Source organism: Aspergillus campestris (genome assembly GCF_002847485.1).
Source record: "Aspergillus campestris IBT 28561 chromosome Unknown P168scaffold_7, whole genome shotgun sequence".
NCBI lineage: Eukaryota > Fungi > Ascomycota > Eurotiomycetes > Eurotiales > Aspergillaceae > Aspergillus > Aspergillus campestris.
The window spans coordinates 512,819-530,024 of record NW_020194342.1 but is presented as its reverse complement, the minus strand read 5'-3'; the positions used below and the strand labels follow the sequence as shown (position 1 = coordinate 530,024).

The 17,206-nt window shown below is 56.3% G+C and overlaps 4 protein-coding genes across 4 annotated transcripts; 3 read left to right on the top strand and 1 right to left on the bottom strand.

The window, feature by feature from the left end:
* Nucleotides 1-1,099: 1,099 nt before the first annotated feature.
* Nucleotides 1,100-3,817, top strand: P168DRAFT_297531 (putative protein kinase; the record flags this gene model as incomplete). The annotated part of the gene is made up of 4 exons (XM_024838184.1): nt 1,100-1,148; nt 1,224-1,486; nt 1,575-2,943; nt 3,051-3,817. The coding sequence occupies 4 exons, from the start codon at nt 1,100-1,102 to the stop codon at nt 3,815-3,817; spliced, it is 2,448 nt and encodes an 815-aa protein (XP_024692213.1).
* A 969-nt stretch (nt 3,818-4,786) lies between these two features.
* On the top strand, nt 4,787-9,007 carry P168DRAFT_290787 (WD repeat protein). The gene is made up of 8 exons (XM_024837290.1): nt 4,787-5,280; nt 5,354-5,432; nt 5,499-6,762; nt 6,815-7,025; nt 7,119-8,101; nt 8,146-8,234; nt 8,283-8,454; nt 8,530-9,007. The coding sequence occupies exons 1-8, from the start codon at nt 5,244-5,246 to the stop codon at nt 8,803-8,805; spliced, it is 3,111 nt and encodes a 1,036-aa protein (XP_024692212.1). The 5' UTR covers nt 4,787-5,243; the 3' UTR covers nt 8,806-9,007.
* A 444-nt stretch (nt 9,008-9,451) lies between these two features.
* Nucleotides 9,452-11,511, top strand: P168DRAFT_304973 (tRNA lysidine(34) synthetase; the record flags this gene model as incomplete). Its single annotated transcript, XM_024838884.1, has 3 exons — nt 9,452-9,572; nt 9,658-9,831; nt 9,872-11,511. 3 exons carry the CDS (start codon nt 9,452-9,454, stop codon nt 11,509-11,511), a joined length of 1,935 nt encoding a protein of 644 aa, XP_024692211.1.
* Nucleotides 11,512-12,275: 764 nt separating this feature from the next.
* Nucleotides 12,276-17,183, bottom strand: P168DRAFT_166713 (putative Rho guanyl nucleotide exchange factor). Its single transcript, XM_024832872.1, has 3 exons — nt 14,844-17,183; nt 12,946-14,780; nt 12,276-12,884 (listed from the first exon to the last, which is right to left on the bottom strand). The coding sequence occupies exons 1-3, from the start codon at nt 17,074-17,076 to the stop codon at nt 12,324-12,326; spliced, it is 4,629 nt and encodes a 1,542-aa protein (XP_024692210.1). The 5' UTR covers nt 17,077-17,183; the 3' UTR covers nt 12,276-12,323.
* Nucleotides 17,184-17,206: the final 23 nt, after the last annotated feature.

Sequence of the window (17,206 nt, the reverse complement as noted above, 5' to 3'; positions counted from 1 at the left end):
GTTCATTACCATCTCCGCGGGACTCCGGGCGGATTCTTTCAGTCGAATACAGTTTCAACGTCTTTCATATGATGTAGACTATACGGAGTAGGTAGAGAGGTCTGTTATACAAGATTGTAGAGAGCTGTCTGTGATACTAGAATACCCAGTTGATCCTCTGATCTCCCTTCAAGAATGAAGCATACCAAGTAAGTACCAAGTACAGTAAGGAATCAACTTTAACAAGTCAGATAGAAGAAACGAAGAACAATGTCATAATCAAGAATGACCAGATGCATCTCTCAACCAATGGTTCGTCCATGAGGCCTTGCTGGTCCCGGCGTCAGACCTAAAATTCCACCCGATGACCACATTGAAGCTATGAAGACTGTTTTAACGGACATTCAAAACGAGGATAGACTTGTATTATCATGATAGTAATATGATCAACCTAATATCCTAGACGATGATAATTATAAAGGATAATCAGTATAATACAGTATATCGTATAGTACGGTCATGGCCGCTATTGCCGCCGTCTTGTTTCGGCCTGCCCAGCCTTACGGACCGTATTGATAACCAACCGCACTTGCTTTCTCTCTCTCTGACTTTCTCTCTTCCTCCCCTCCTCCTCCGTTCTCTCCTCTTTCCTCCTCCAGTCGACTTTCTACCTCCACCATTCTTCCCCTCTCCTCCATACTCCTCCTTTGGTCTCTCCTCATTCCGAGATCCGAAAAAAAAACAAAAAGAAAAAGAAAACACGAACAAAAAATATATTATAAAAAAAAAAAGAATCAGAACAGTGAAAGGTACAGAAAGAAAGAGATCCAGTTCTTGGATGGGGCGACTTCCTCCCGCCCCTCAGCAATCCCGCCTCGTGCAAGGTCATCTGGTCATCGATCCACCATCCACCGTCCATCCGCCCTCTCTGCCTCCTACGAATGTTCTTGGTTGTCTCCAGTCTCCGTCACTTCCCCGGAATTCGGCCTACATCATTTGACTCCTTACGCATTCCGTTCCTCCAGTGAGCTCGCCGTCACTGGTTCTCGCCGAAATACCTCGAGGCGCGCATGCGTCCCTCAGCGTCACTTGCATCTCTTGTGTTCTTTGACCGAGTACAATGTCGGAGGTGACCGATTTTGGAAAGCAGGGTGACGGCATGGATTCTGGTATGCATCATCGAACCCCTCCCTCCATTCCTTAAAACCAACCGCTCGACTAATCCGATACTCTGTGGTGGACAGGCTCACATGCTCCTCGGATATCCCCGGCGCGGGTGTCCGATCCCAGCGAGGATGATACCAAATCCAAGTCGCACCCAAGTCAAGTCCGTTTTTCCTCCGTCACGGAGGAGATCGAGCCCTCGGAGCAGCAGACCGCCTCTGCCATGGGTCAGAAACAGGATGAGGATCTCCGTTCGTTGGCCGCAAGCCTGCAGGGGACCCAATTGCAGGAATCGCGTCTGCGGAACTTTTCTTATGACCCCTTATCCCTCCCCTCCTCAAGAGTATGTAGCTCTTGACACTCCCCCCGCGGAGCTTGGCGGAGATAATGGAAAACTGACGAGTCTTTTCCCCCCTTTTTTTTTCTGATAGGTTGCATCCCGCGAATCTAGCGACCGAGGGGGACGAGAAACGAATGGATCTGGTTTGCCGTCTCCCCGTGCCTCCCCAGCGGCGTCCCTGGTGCACTCGCCGCTTCTGACGCCAGCGGCCACCCATTCCCGTGAACCGAAAACTAACGACACATCGTCTACCTCTACCACGGCAGACAAGGGGACCACCGATCACACCGCGGTCATGACTCCGGAAACCTCCCCGCCCACGGGGTCGTCCACCAAGAGCAAGGCGGCGGCCCAAAGCGCCCCGACCTCGCGACCTTCTTCCACCGAACAGCTGACCAAACCGAACGACGTCGCGCAGACCAACTCCCACCCGCAAAACGGTGCCAAACACCGCGCGCAGTTTTTCCTGGGGCCCGGCGCGGATGCGAGCTCTCAGGAGGAGAGCCCCCCGCAGACGCCCCGCGCGGAATATACGCCCCCCGGCACCATCACCCCCGTCGGGGAGCCCAACGACCCCTACGCGCGCCGCCTTCGCATCCCCCAGCCGAAGAACCTCGCGCAGCTCGATCAGCGGTTCATCTTCAACGGCCGCGACGTCAAGCGCCGCGCCGCCCAGCACGCCTCCTCCCTCGTCCGGCCCCACGCCCCGCGCTCGTCTAGTGCCACCGATCTCAAGTCAGAGCGGCGCAGTGGCTTCTTCAGCAGCAAGCGGGACCCGGACGTCGACGGCAAGCACCACGGCCACATGTCGGAGTTGAAGCGCTTCTTCAAGATGGGCCACAACAAGCACAAGCGGGGCGAGTCCCCCTCCTCGCTCCCCAAGAAATCGAGCCGCGGTTCGGGGAAGAGCACGCCCTACCAGATGGCCCCCGACAATGTCCCCTTCGCCGACGATCACGGGCTCAACTCCAAGTACGGGAAGCTCGGCAAGGTGCTCGGGTCCGGGGCCGGCGGGTCCGTCCGCCTGCTGAAGCGGAACAGCGACGGCGTCACCTTTGCGGTGAAGCAGTTCCGCGATCGCCATTCGTGGGAGACCCTGAAGGAATACTCCAAGAAGGTGACGGCCGAATTTTGCATCGGGTCGACGCTCCATCACGGCAACATCATCGAGACCTTGGACATCATTCAGGAAGGAAGCCACTGGTACGAGGTCATGGAGTACGCGCCGTTTGATCTGTTCGCCATCGTCATGACAGGCAAGATGGTCAAGGATGAAGTGGCGTGCTCCTTCAAGCAGATCCTCAGCGGCGTGGCCTACCTCCACGGCATGGGTCTCGCCCATCGCGACTTGAAGCTCGACAACGTGGTCGTCAACGAGCATGGCATCATGAAGCTTATTGATTTTGGCAGTGCCGTGGTCTTCCGATATCCGTTCGAAAACGACATCGTTCCCGCCTCTGGTACACCCCTCCCGCCCTTTTTTTTTTTTTTTTTTTTTTTTTTTTTTTTTTTTTTTCCTCTCCTTTCTTTGTATTATCGCGCCGCATACTGACAGGTTTGATCGCAGGGATCGTTGGCTCGGATCCGTACCTTGCTCCCGAGGTGTACGATGAGAAGAAATACGACCCCCGTCCGACCGATGTCTGGTCTTTGGCCATCATCTTCTGCTGTATGACGCTGCGTCGATTCCCGTGGAAGCAACCCCGGGTCAGCGACAACTCCTACCGCCTCTTCGTCTCTACCCCGACCCCCGGGACCCCGGTCCCCGATATCGACCCGAAGCGGCACAAGCCCAAGTCCGCTCCGGACTTGCCCTCGGTGGCGCGGGAAGCCAATGCGCCTTCCCGCATCCCTGACGACAACTGGGCTCCTGGGCAAATGAATGGACGCCAGGCGCCACCCAAGCGGAAACCAGAGTCCGCCACCAGCGAGGAGAACCGCCCGCCAGAGAGCCCCCAGGACGAGACGGCGGATAACCAAACGCAGAAGAAGATGAGCAACAACAATAAGCCGACGCGGACGACGAGCAAGGAGGCGCCCCCGCTGCCGCCGTCGGCCCAGCAGTCGGGCCAACGCCAGGAGGTCATCAAAGGACCCTGGCGTCTTCTCCGGCTCTTGCCTCGCGAAAGTCGCTATATCGTCGGCCGGATGCTGACCGTGCGGGTCAAAGACCGTGCCAGTCTCGACGATGTCTTGGCCGATGAGTGGGTCCAGAACATCCACGCTTGCGAGCAGGAAGTGTCGGGGACCGTCATCAAAGCCCCGGGCCATACCCACATCCTAGTGCCTCCTTCATCGAGCGTACCGGTCCAGAGTAAGGCGAAGGCTAAGTAGTAGTTCATTGCAGTGATCGATCAAAAGTTTCCCTCTTTCTAGTTGGACATGAACCGAAACAGAAAAAATTAATAATACTAATCCCCATCACCATCGTCATCAACAATACCAGACCTCCTTTTCTCTTCCTCGTCCCCCACCAATGTGGGGTATCTGGCGCCTGTTTCCATATTCCCTTCACTCATGCATCCGCTTGCGGGTTGAACCCTTTTCTTGAAGCTCATCCGACAAGGTGCCTTCGGTTCGTGTGATATCTCTTGTTATTCTCTTGTCGAATGGACCCAGTTGTGATGAGGTCAATGTCTTTGCTTGATTCTCTTTTCTTTCACCCCCACTTCTCACCTATCTCTCTTGCACAGGAAGGGAGCATGGACGGTCGCTTTTCTATATCATTTCATTTCATTTCTCTTTGCTTTTCCCCCCCTCTTTTTTTTTGAATCCTTTTCTTTTCTTTTCTTTGTGTTTTTGAACTATCTTCACTGGCGTTGTGTCTTCGCGGATTGGAACTGTTGAGGCGAATCATTATCGTCCCATAGAGGGCTGGTTGTTAGACTTTGTGCTTTACCCAATGCTCCATCTTTTTACCCATTGCTATTGGGGTGGTTTGTCTTCCCCTTTACCTCTTTTTTTCTCTTCTTGTCTTGATTTTCTTCTTTCTTGCGGGGGTTCATCTGGCTTGGAGCAAGCCAAGCTATTTTACATTTTACCATTCGGCTTGTTCATTCTTTTGTTTGTTTTATATCCGTCACTAATTGTATTCAGGACGGCAGCGTCGAGTAGATAGCTTTTGAATGGATCAACGACTGCTGTTGTTGCGTTTGATATGATCGCGTGCGCATCTGACGTCAGAGGTTGATAGGCCGCCATAGATAAGATAGGGGGATGGAAATCGACTCCGTATGGAACACACCACCGCTTCGCATGTAGCAGAGAGGCATTAAGGACCCCCTTGGCAATAATACTAGGCCGCTACTGCGCACGGAGGGCTGTGGCCTTCAATAACGAGCAACTCCTGTCTCGTTTCTGGATTGTGGCGTCAGGAGGAGGAGTCCTAGCCCCGTAATCAGGAACCAACCAGGCAACCAGGCCAGCTGCGGCTTACCCGAACCACGTTTTCCCGTCTTCTCCCCTCCTCTCACACTCTATTCTCCCTCACTCTTTCTCTCTCCCTCACTGTCACTCTCTGGTTCTCATCTACTCTCCTCCCTCGTGGTCCTTTCCCTTTTTCACATAAACTTAAACATTAGAGTTATCTCCCCTTAGTTGCCCGAGTCAAGGCATGCTTTCTCCCATCGCCCCGTTACGCCCGTGGTCTCCGTGAGCGATCGACCACCGCCCGCCCACTTGGTGCCCGGTCACCTCCGCATCTCGTGTAGCCTCTCCTCCGCATTCTCTCCTACCCACCGCTGTCGAGAAATCAACCTGCATGGGCCGCAAACCAAGCCACCAGAGGGTCACATATGGTGAGTAGTCTGGATTTACCGGTGTGATTTATATTGTCTGGTCCTGGTGACTGATAGTTGTGTCTGTGGACAGTGCTCCCTCTGCCTGATGCCCCGGGCGGCCACCGGCTGGGGGTTAACGGGTTGACGATCGATCCGGATAACTCGATCTTGTGAGGACCTCTTCCTCCGTTTTTAGTCATATGAGTGTTGGTCAGTCTAATTCGAACGACAATCAGGTACTCGGCCGGTCGCGATGGCGTCGTCTGTTCGTGGGATCTCAACTTGCCGCTATCCAAGTCCGCGTCGCAGTCTTGCGCGACGCAGCCCGGTCCGACAACGTTCCGGAATCAGGTCCAGGCTCACAGCCACTGGATCAACGATATCGTCCTAACGCAGAACAACTCCGCCCTTGTCTCCGCCTCCTCCGATACGACGGTGCGACTATGGCGACCGCACTCCGATTCCACCGACGTACCCAACCCCATCGGAAAACATACGGACTATGTCAAGGCTCTTGCAACACCGGGGAATCATTCGTCATGGGTCGCGTCTGGGGGCCTCGACCACAAGCTTTACCTGTGGGATCTGAATGGTGGAGGCGAAATATTGAACATCGATGCCTGCGGGGAAGATCAAACCGCTAAAGGCTCTGTATATGCGCTCGGCGCCGTGTCGTCTGTTATCGCTAGTGGCGGGCCTGAGAGCGTGGTGCGAGTGTGGGATCCTAAATCCGGAAAGCTCATCACCAAGTTTGTCGGCCATACGGATAATATTCGGGATATCCTAGTCAACTGCGATGGGGATACGATCATGACGGCGTCGTCCGATCAGACCGTCAAGATCTGGTCCCTGACGGCGGGGAGGTGTATGCATACCCTGACGATGCACAATGACAGCGTCTGGTCTCTCTACTCGAACCACCCGCAACTGTCGGTGTTTTACTCCAGCGATCGATCCGGTCTGGTTGCCAAGACCGATACCAGACATTCGCCGGACATCGAGCAGGGGATCTGCGTTGCCGCGCTACAGGAACACGAAGGGGTCGTCAACGTGGTCGCTGCCGCCGATCATATATGGACCGCAACTCCCAAGTCTAGCATCAACCGGTGGAACGACATCGACACTCTGGCTGAGATTCAGTCACCGTCATTCAGAGAGCCCGAGGAGGAGTCTAGCCCGTCCGAGCGGGCGCCGTCTACAAAGATCCAACCGAAGAAGAAGATACCGTATGAATCGCTTTTACTCCTCTCCAACACGTCGACACTTCCCGATTCCCGATTCCCCCAGAACGTTACGGCCCCGCCGTCTGCCAATGGACAACAGTCGTCCCCGCAGTCCGACCTCGAGGATGAACTCGCCCTCACGCTGCCCGTGCAGACGTTGCCCAATGAGACCATCGAGGGTCAACACGGGTTGATCAAGCATTTCTCTTTGAATGACCGGAAACGCACGCTGACTCAAGATTCGGCCGGGGAGGTGGTTTTATGGGATCTTTTGAAGGTGAGTGCCTACGCTCGACCGCCAAACGAGGTGCTAATGCTTTCTGCTTCAGTGTGTCCCTGTCCAGTCCTTCGGCAAGCGGCATATTGATGACGTCGCCTCGGAGATCAACACGACGGAGAGCATCGCTCATTGGTGCACGATCGATATTCGAACGGGAAGATTGTCTGTTATCTTGGAGCCTGGGCGTTGTTTTGATGCAGAAGTTTATGCCGATGAAGCGGATCTGGATGATGGCTTGCAGATGCGTGATGATCAAAGGAGTATGTATTCTTGCACCCCGAGTGAACTGGTTTCCATGACATCCTAGTCCACCATGTCGTTTTCGTGTTGTATACTGACAGTCTGGCGTATAGTCAACCTGGGTAAATGGATCCTGCGCTGGCTCTTCGCCCCATTGGTGGAGGAAGAGATCAAACGCGATGCCCAATATCGGAAGTCTGCTCTGGCACGAGCGGAAGAGTTCGCCAAGCCGAGTCTTACCAGCGGCACTGCACCAATGGACATCCCGATACCACAACATGCGAAGAACGTAGCAGCGTCCTTCGACCCCTCCATCTCCTCCTGGCGCCCCGGCCATGACGGCGTTGGCAGCCCATCCACCCCCGGGTTTGGAATCGGGTTCGCCAGCAGCCCGGGGCCCTTGAGCGCCCCCGTGTTCCATCATAATCACCACGGCAGCAGTCATGCGGGCACTTCGCCGGGGGATCTTTCGGAGTATTTGGCGGCGCACCAGACACACGACGCCAACCGGACCTCGGTGTCCGACCGATCCAGCGACTACTTTAACCACTCCAGAATGGCCGGTCTGGCCGCCTCAGACGTGGACAAAGCATCCACGTTTCCCCCAACTGAAAGCGCGCCAACTGCCCTCCCGCAGTCGCCGAGCGAGCCTGATAAAGAAGAACGGAAAAAGGGCAGTTCCCTATTTGGCAAGAAATTCCGCATGGATTTCCCCAAGAAGCTGGGCCGGACCTCCTCCGAAGTCAAGCCGCAGATCCAGGAAGAGAAGCCAGAAGAGTCGGATAAGTCGTCGGTGAAAGAAGAGAAGGTTTTCGAAAATAATCTGAGTGGTTTCATCGAACGCACGCGGCATGAGTATGAGGAGTATCTGTCCGCCAATGCTCACCAGGAACTGATCTCGGCTTTTGCGCCGGCTACTGAGCTGGAGACTCCTGTTTTGAATATTCCCCCTCGGACGTCCGTGTTCATTCAGGAAGAGTCGGGGGATACGGCTGTGGCGTCTGATCTTTACAGGGGCACCGTGGCGCGGGTCGGGGAGGAGATTGATCTGTTGGAAAAGTCAATTCCCTTGTGGCTTGCTGAGCTTCTGTTGAAGGTTTGTCGGTCGTTCCCTGGTCTGTATTCCACTAACACCGGTAGAACCAAATGCCCTTTAAAGAGCCTACGAAGGTCGCCTTTACGCTGCGGCCGTACGACGATAAACTGCTACCTCCGGTAGCGAAAGACGGGTATGTCCACGGAAACATCCTTTACAGACTCTGTAGCTAACAGTCCAGACCAACTCCCAACGCAAACGGCAGTAACAACTCCCGCTTAAACGCCAACCGAATGCTGCGCACAAAGAAAATCCTAGCCTACGTCGCAGAGCGAATCGACCCTCTGTACGACGAACGAGAAGAAGGCGGAATGAAACCGGAAGAATATCTCGAACTCTACTGTCAAAACATGGTAGCCCCTCCCTTTCCCCTCGTATTCTATCATATAACCATATAACCAACACAAACTAATTATTGAACAACACAGCTCCTCCCCCTAAACATGACCCTCGCCACAATGCGAACCCACATCTGGCGCTCCTCAGGCGACATGATCCTACACTACAGAGCGAATGGGAAGAGAGAGATCCCCATGCCGGGGTCAGGTCCAGGGTCAGGCCAGTACGATGAACACAACGCCTTGACAGCCGAGGGTTTAGCCGCGCCGGATGGAGATGGTGGTCGGAGTGCGCCGTCGGCGAGTATTGATTCTCAGACGGCTCCGGGGCCGAGGTCTGCGTCGGCTTCTATTTATAATTCTTGATGTGTTTTGCGTTTCTTGATATGGTGGTGATTGTGGTGGTGATGGTGGTGGTGGTGGTGGATGGGAGAGTACATTATTATTGTTGTGGTTTGTTTCGTCTATATTGGAGATGAATACCCCGGGTTATCGGATGGATGGATGGATGGCCCTGTCTCTGGTATTGTACATACATCATTATACATATTCTTTTCGATGAGTGGACTACAATAGTATTAACAATTATTCGATATTGGAGTTGTTTATGGAGGGTGGTAGGATAGGTAGTGTAGTTCTACGATCAATCACTATTTAAACGGAGCCATACATGTTAGTTCTACCAAGTAAAGCTCCCATATCTTGTTACAAATGATAACACAATTACCAGTCGCTCCAGAAAATACAATTTCACAACCCTTCTGCTTTTATCCAGCATACAAAACCCTATATAGCTAATCACTCCGTATCCAGTTCGCCATTCCACGCGGAAACTAAACAGAACAAAACGCCAAGAAACCCGCACTCCGAACCAACCAGCTTCTTTCTTCTCCACCACCACCACCACCAACTTACCATACTAACTAATCTACTACTACATCTGACCTAACTTAGTCCTTCCTCAAAACAAACAAGTTAGATAGGTAGAAGTTGAACCCATGGCAGGGCAATAATGGCAAGACAATCCAACCCCATAACAGCATCGCAATTCCTCAACGCCTTCCACCGAACATGGTTCGATTCGCGACACACAGCATGTCGGAGTCGGAGTCGGAGGCTTCCGAGGAGATTAGGTATGTATAATATATTATTATATATATCACCTCTTGATAGATATGATGGATTGATTTGAATGAATTGAGCTAACGAAGTAAACAGGACTGGCGATTAGCGGAGGTGCTGATTCTATGGCCCTTGCGTATCTATGCAGACAGTGGGAGATGGGGCTTAATCAGCCCGATAGTACTGTCATGGCTTTCGTGGTTGACCATCGTGCTAGAGAAGAGAGTTCGAGGGAGGCAAGGACTGTTGTGGGTTGGTTGGCAGACCTGGGTACGTATTCTTACATTCTATTCTCTCTACCCGCACGCAGCGAACACACAAGAGACTCATAAAAGAGCAGGGTTAAAATCCCACATCCTCCCCCTCACCTGGCCCCAGGGAGGCTCACCATCAGAAGTCTCCGCATTCGAGACTCACGCCCGCCGTCTCCGCTTCCAGGCTCTTGGCCAAGCCTGTCGAGACAATGGTATTGAGACGCTCCTTATGGGCCACCATCAGGACGATAATGTCGAGACCACCCTGTGGAGACTGTGTACTGGAGCTCGGGGTGCTGGGCTCGCGGGTATTCCGCCTGTTACGGGGATTCCGGAGTGTCATGGTCTTTATGGGATGTCTGGGAGTGGGTTGGAGATGGGTCTCACCAGTCGACCTGGGGGTTTGGATCTAGATTCATACTCCGGGTCAAATTTAGAGTCAGATCCATCCCCCAGAAACGTCACAATCTCCACAGGCGGCATCTCCATCTGCCGTCCTCTCCTGACCTTCCCAAAATCCAACCTCGTCGCCACTTGCGAAGCAAACGGCGTCCCCTTCGTCACGGACAAAACAAACTTCGACCCGACTCTCACTCCCCGAAACGCTATTCGCAGTCTTCTTGCTGAGAACCGGCTTCCGCGCGCGTTACAACCGCCTTCTATTCTCTCCTTGATCAAAGCGAGTCAGGACTTGCTTCGTGATTCGACCCGTTTGTCTAATAGGCTGCTGCGAGAGTGCAGGATTCTGGAGTTGAATCTTAGTGCTGGGACGATGACTGTCAAGTTTCCATCGGAAACAGTCATAGACGAACATGTCCATTCTCAAGATGAACGGGACCCAACCCAGCGCATTCGCCAGATCCAAGCCCTCTCCCTCCGCCGCATCACTGAGATCCTATCTCCCTTCCCGGAAAATCATTTTTCTCTACGGGGGTTCGAGAAGTTCATTGACCGTGTGTTTCTTTCTACTTCTCAAACACAGAAGGATAAGCAGAAGCAGGCCTTTACCTTGGGGGGTGTTTTATTCAAACCTCTTCTTCGGAAGGGGAATAGGGAGTGGGATAATACATGGCTTGTGTCCCGTCAGCCTTTTATGAGGCATCGTCTTCCTACCCTTCCCTTTGACATTTCTATCCCTTCTCCTCCTGCCTCTTCCTCTTCGCCAGACCAACAAAAAAAGCAAAGCCAGAACCAAAACCAAGAATCAAACTATACCCCCTGGCAACTATGGGATAACAGATACTGGTTCCGGTTTGCGTTGGTTCCTGAGCACATTATACCCATTTCGCAGCTGGACTCTACACACTCATCTACACCACTGTCTTCTCCACCATCACAAACAGGCACAAAAGCATCATCTTCTCCTCCTCCGTCATCAAATACAAAACCACCACAACGCCCAACAACAGAAAACCCAAACTCTGTATCCCTCACCCTCCGACCTCTCCAACAATCTGATTTGGAGTATCTGCGAAAATCCACCCTTACGTCTCCTTCTCCTTCTCCTTCTACTTCCACTTCCACCTCATCGCCTACCTCTCCTACATCACCTCCCAAAACCACCTCCACACCCCCAAACCAACCCCCAACAAAGACACCAACAAAGACACCACCAACAACCACCCCCACAGATCAATCCTCAACATCCTCTCCCGCAACGCCCCTGCTCAAACACGATTCACGCTTCCTGTTTTAACTCTCGAGGAAGAGTCCAGCGGGCAGCAGATACCGCTGGCGCTGCCTACGCTTGAGACATTGTGTCTCACTCCTGGTCCTGGGCCTGGTTCACAGGAAGGTTCACAGGAAGTATTGGGTGGGTATCAGATTCGGTGGGAGTGGATGTTTAAGAGTGTTGATTCGGAGGCTATGGAGATTATGGGTGGTGGAAGTTTCAATGAATGAATCAATCAAGGAATCAATTGTAGTGTAATATGATAAATAGATGCCAAATATACAGGGAGAGGATGGAGTTGGAAATAATATTGAATGTGTGGCTAATAAAAATGGTGAAAGTAATCTTTACAATGACATACATTTGAAATAAGAGATTCAAGAAGAGAAAGTCAATCAAGAAAGAAAGTAAAGACATGGCTCAAGGCTAGCAATGACGATGCATGTGACCAAATCTGCGCAAACAGAATCAACCCCCTTCCTTGTATGCAGGAATTACGCAGTTGTAGGTAACATAGAAGAGAAAAATGGTAGGAAGGATAGTATCAAGGAACGGACAGAAGGAGGGAAGGAAAAGTCAGGGGCATGGTGCATCAACGGCGTCAGGACCGTCAATCAATCTTCGGACATGTACAATCAATAAAATGGATAAGCTGTAAGTCGGTTGGACATAGGGCCAGAAAAGATAGAGAAAGAAAGAAAGGAAGGAAGGAAGGAAGGAGAGGAACGTCCATGGTTTAGTTCAGTAAAGCATCGTCTCATCAACGCCCATGGTCTAACACGCATTGCGACATGAAAATAAAATGAAAAACAAAGGAAGGAAGAAAAGCGAGGAAATTATTCACCCGCTTTCAACAACGCAACGGCAGCTTGTTGAGCACGAAGCCCTCCAACCTCTCGTTTAAGTCGGAAATTCTCCTTCTTGAGTCGTCCGACCTCTTCAAGAGCTGCAGACAGCTGAGAGCTGAGCGCGTCGTCCACATTACCAGATCGGGCGTCCTTGGCTACTTTGCTGAGCTCCGAGTTGAAGCGGTCGTAGAGTGCTTCGTTTTCGGCGCTGGCTTCTCGGTATAGTTCGTCGAGCTTTTTGACGCGCTTTTCGCTGACTACCAGGGATGACTCTAGGTCTCGTTCGATGGAGGATGTTCGTCCGTGGAACTCCCCTGAAAAGGCGTCGAACTTTGTCTCTAGGTTCCGCATACGGGTGGTTAGGGCAGTGTTCGACTGAGGAGTGAACGGCTCTCCCAAATGCTCTGGGCTGGACCGCATCGACTTCCCCGGCTGGGAGGATGCGAGCTTCAACGACTGCAATTCCTCACCAATCAGATCCAGTTCGTCCTTCAGCCCCAGCTGCGCCAGATTCTGGGCCCGCTTCTCGCTCTGCAAGCGATCCCGGAGCTGTTCCAACAGTCAGACATCATACGGCTTCGATAGAAGAATGAAAGAGAAAAAAGCATACCTTCTGAGGACTCTGCATCCGCAGCTTCTGGGGCTTTGGAGGTGATAACGACGACGGCGGTCGCTTCACATCAGATCCATTGACCGGAACAGGCCGCTCCCTCAACCCAGCGTTCCGAGCGGGGATGCTCGTCGCCCGGCTCCTCCGTTTCGGCTCTTGGGGGGACTCCGATGCATCCTTCTTCTTCCGCGGAGAGCGGTCGGTGGGTAGAAACTTCGGGTCGATGTTCTCTTTCCGGCTCGGCGTGACGGGACGAGTGGGTGACCGGGCAACCAGAGACGGGGAGCCACCCTTCTGCGGGGAGGTGCTTCGCACGGCGGTGGGCTCCCCGTGGCGGGACTGGGGTCGCGGGGGCTTGGTCGGTGTCATCCCGTCGGAGCGCGAGTGACTGGTGGACGATGCTGGGGTCGCAGGCCGGGCGGCGTGGCTCGGAGATGTCGTCGACACCTCCGACGATGCCGTCCCTGGCCTCAAATCAGAGAGGGAACTCCGCCGTTTCCGGCGCACCTTCACCCCGCCGAGGCCCCGGACCGAGGAGACGGAGGCCGTGTCCTCCTGCGCGCTGGCCGGCCGGTGGAAGTGCTCCTGCGAGGACGAGGTACCCAGCCGATCCCGCGAGCCGGGTCGCAGGAGATATGCCAGTCCCGCATCCACGTCGATCGATTTCGACCGCAGGAGGGACCCCTTGGGCGTCCCCGGGTCGGAGTCTCCGGTGAAGGAGCCTTTGCTCTTGCTGAGGGTCCGTAAGATGGACGAGACCTTGCTCTCGCCGTCGGCCTTCGAGCTGTCCCGGTGGAGGCTAAAGCCAAAGCGCTTCCGAAACGAGGAAGTGGTGGAACTCACCGAGCCGCGGTTGTGCGCGACGGACGGGGTCGGATCGCCGCTCAGGATCGCCTCCAGGGAGGCCCCGTCGGGGGTGACCTCCTCGAAGAGATGGTCAAAGTCGTCGACCAGGCGGTCCAGAAGGGAGACGTGCTGCATCGGGTCGCCCTCGGTGGTCAGCACCTCGGCAAAGACGGCCGTCAACGCGCCGCGGTCGCCGTCGTTACCGGACGCGTCGAGGAGATCGGCGAGGAGTCGCACCAGAGCGGCCAGGGCGCGGCAATTCTGGGGGCTCATCTCGGACAGGAACCGGCGGAAGCTCTCGTCAAAGTCGCGCGGAAACATCGTGTCGAAATGACCCTGGAGGAGGGCCAGGGACGCGGGATCCAAGATGGGACCCATCTGCTCGCTCCACGCGTTGGCCATGAAGGTTTCAAAGGCCACGAACAGGGTGTCGACGGGAACTTCGGCCGCCGCCTGGAGTCTCCCTGGGTCCTCCAGCAGGACGTTGTAGAGTTCGTTGACCGCCGACCGATCCACTCCGTCGCGCGCGCGCAGGGTGCGTCCGACGATGTTCCCGCTGCGTGATTGCAGGGCGAGCGCATAAGCGGCGAACGCCCGTTCCAGCGCCGGCAACGTACTCTCGGGACCTGGGCCGGAGTCCGCGCCGACCACGGAGACCTTCGGGGGCGTCGCGTCCGTCCGGTCCTCCCGTCTCTCCTCCTTGCCGGGGAAGACGGAGGGCAAGGTGTTGGACCGCGACAGATGGCCGCGGGGCGGGGGCGGGGGCATCTTGGGGACGTCGCCGAGTCCTTTTGCGCCGGTCGAGCCACTGCCCAGGAGGCTGGAGAGTAGCTTGGAGGGGGACGGGGGACGGAAGCTCTTGGAGGCCTTGGCGGCGGGGGCGAAGAAGTAGCCGGACAGATCGCGGATGGTGTCCAGGTTGGCGTGGATGATGGATTCGGCCATAGTCCGGTTTTGGGGGCCGTGTAAGGGCAAGAGGACGTGGGATACTGGTGGCGTTAGTCAACATGAACCAACCATCTTGAAGGGTGAGGGGTGAGGGGGAGACTCACGGCGCTTGGAGAGGATCGGAACAAAGCTCTCCGCGGTGACGATGTCCGAGGAGCGCTGGCCGACGATGGAGTCAAGGTCCAAACGGAACTGATCCTCGGCCAGGGGCGTCACCGACAGGAGCACCTCGAGCCCGGACGAGCCCAGCGCGGGACCAGCTACTGATCGCGAAGGGTCGACCACGAGCCGGATCGGGGCGGCGGCCGGGCGCGGGGTTTCCGGCGCATTCTCCACGACGCAAGCCAGGATGCCGAGGTTGCCCACCGTGCCCGTGGGGCTCCGCAGGGTCCACTTCCCGTCCTCGCGCTCCCGCTCGGGGAACCGGCCGGCGATCTGGGCCTTGACGATCTCCTCGATGACGCGGCCGGCGCGCCCCTCATACATGGACGTCGGTTCGAGGGCGCGGAGCCCGGGAGTGGACGATGCGGCCAGGAAGAGGATGCGGCCGCAGGTCGACTGGGTGCAGCGCACGCGGGGGAGCGGGTAGACCTGGACCACCTGGAGGGCGCGCGCGGTGGTGGGGCTGGCGGGGCCGGCGGTGGCGGAGGCGGCGCTGTCCAGCTCGGTGGCCAGACCCCGCGCGGTGACCGGGGCGCCGGGTCCCTTGGCGAGGAGGACGAGGGCGTTCTGGTAGACCAGCAGGATGCCCAACGGGCCGGGGTCGGCGGTGGCGGGGAGGCGATCCCGGTGGTAGGGCGGGGCGAGGGTGTGGACGTCGACGGCCGTGATGAGTCGCCCGGCGGGACGGATGGTGGCGGCGGGCCAGCCGTCGACCAGGGCGGCGGACAAGCGCTGGAATCCGCGGTCCGGGCTGGCGGACACGGCGTCGTCCAGGGCGCAGATGTCGGTGACGACGTCGCGGGCCTGGAGCAAGGGACGGACGGCGGGGTGGAGGAGGGGCAGACTGCCGGTCATGGTGTCGATGAGGAGACTGTAGCGGGGGAGGCGCTGGACGGGTTCCATGAGGAGGGAGCGGAGCAGCTGCTCGCCGGTGTCCTGCACGCGGCGGGTGAAGCTGGACTGCTTGTCCTGGAGGAAGGAGTTGAGAGTCTGCGTGAAGCCGGTGTGGGCGCGCAGGTACGCGGCGTAGGGCTCGGCGAGGCGAGGGAACCAATCGACGAGGGCGGCGGCGAAGGCGACGGCACCGATGCGGTCCGGGCCGTCGCGCGCGGACCGGCGAGCGAGTGAGGAGGAGAGGTCGGTGTCCTGAGTGAGGTCGTCGATGGCGTCGGGCTCGGTGGTTTCGAGTACCTGGCGGATGACGTCCAGGAATCCCAGGTGTAGCTCGAGGATATCGTGCAGGCATGGGGGGAAGAGACGGGCGAGGTCGGCGGCATCGGGGCTGGTGCTCGACGGGGGGCGGGCGTTGGCCTTGCGGTGGAACTCCTCGGCGACGGAGCGGACGAGGGTATAGAGTTTGTTGACGTAACGCTCCTCGGTGTCGACGAACTCACACATGGTCATGCGCAGGGCCTGCTTCTGGGCGGGGGCGAAGACCTTGGAGCGACTGAGGTTGGTGGACTGGGAGGGGGCGCGTTTGAGGCGGGCGGTAGGCAGGAAGATGGGCGGGCCGAGAGCGCGGATGAGGGGGGTATAGGCGCCATATTGTAGATCGGGGGTACCGTCGCAGTCGAGACCGTCGTCGTCGTCGTTGTCGTTGTCGTGGTCGTGGTCGTGGTCGTGGTCGTCAGGGGAGGAGGGCGGGGGTTGTATGGAGCCGGCGGGGAGGACGACATCAAGATCAACCCAAGGGACGGAGCGTTCTTGGAAGGCGGCGCGAAGGTCGCGGACAATCTCGGCGGTCTGGTCGAGGGGTGTTAAGCGATGGGCGAGGTCGGCGGCGTGCATCTCATCGAAGAGTTTGGGGAGGGGGTCGGCGGGACGGGCAGCGCGGGCGACAGCCTGGAGGGCATCGCGGGCGGGATTGGGGAGATCGGCGAAATATTTGAGCATGGCCACGGCGAGGCCGCGAGCGACCTCGTCGCCTTGCTTGTCGCGAGGCAGATGATGGACGGCGGCGTAGAGGGGAGCGGCGGGGGAGACGGTGATGCGGGGATAGGAATGGCAGCCGGCGGGGGTGAGGATGTGCGCCTGAATGCGGGAGGAGCTGACGGTGGCATTGGCGGTGGTGACGGGACCGTAGAAGACGAAGACGGAGGAGAGGTAAGGGTCGGAGGTGTGGTAGAGGGTGAGTTGGTCCCAGGGGAGGTCGGGAGGGAGGTTTGAGGTCGCCATGGTGGAGGAGGGCGTGATGTTGACAAAAGAGCTGTTGAGGAAGGAGTGACGGGTTGACTCGAGGAAGAGAGGAGGAGATAGAAAGAGAGTAATCAAAGGGTATGTGTGAGTGAGTGCGGGAGTGAGTGAG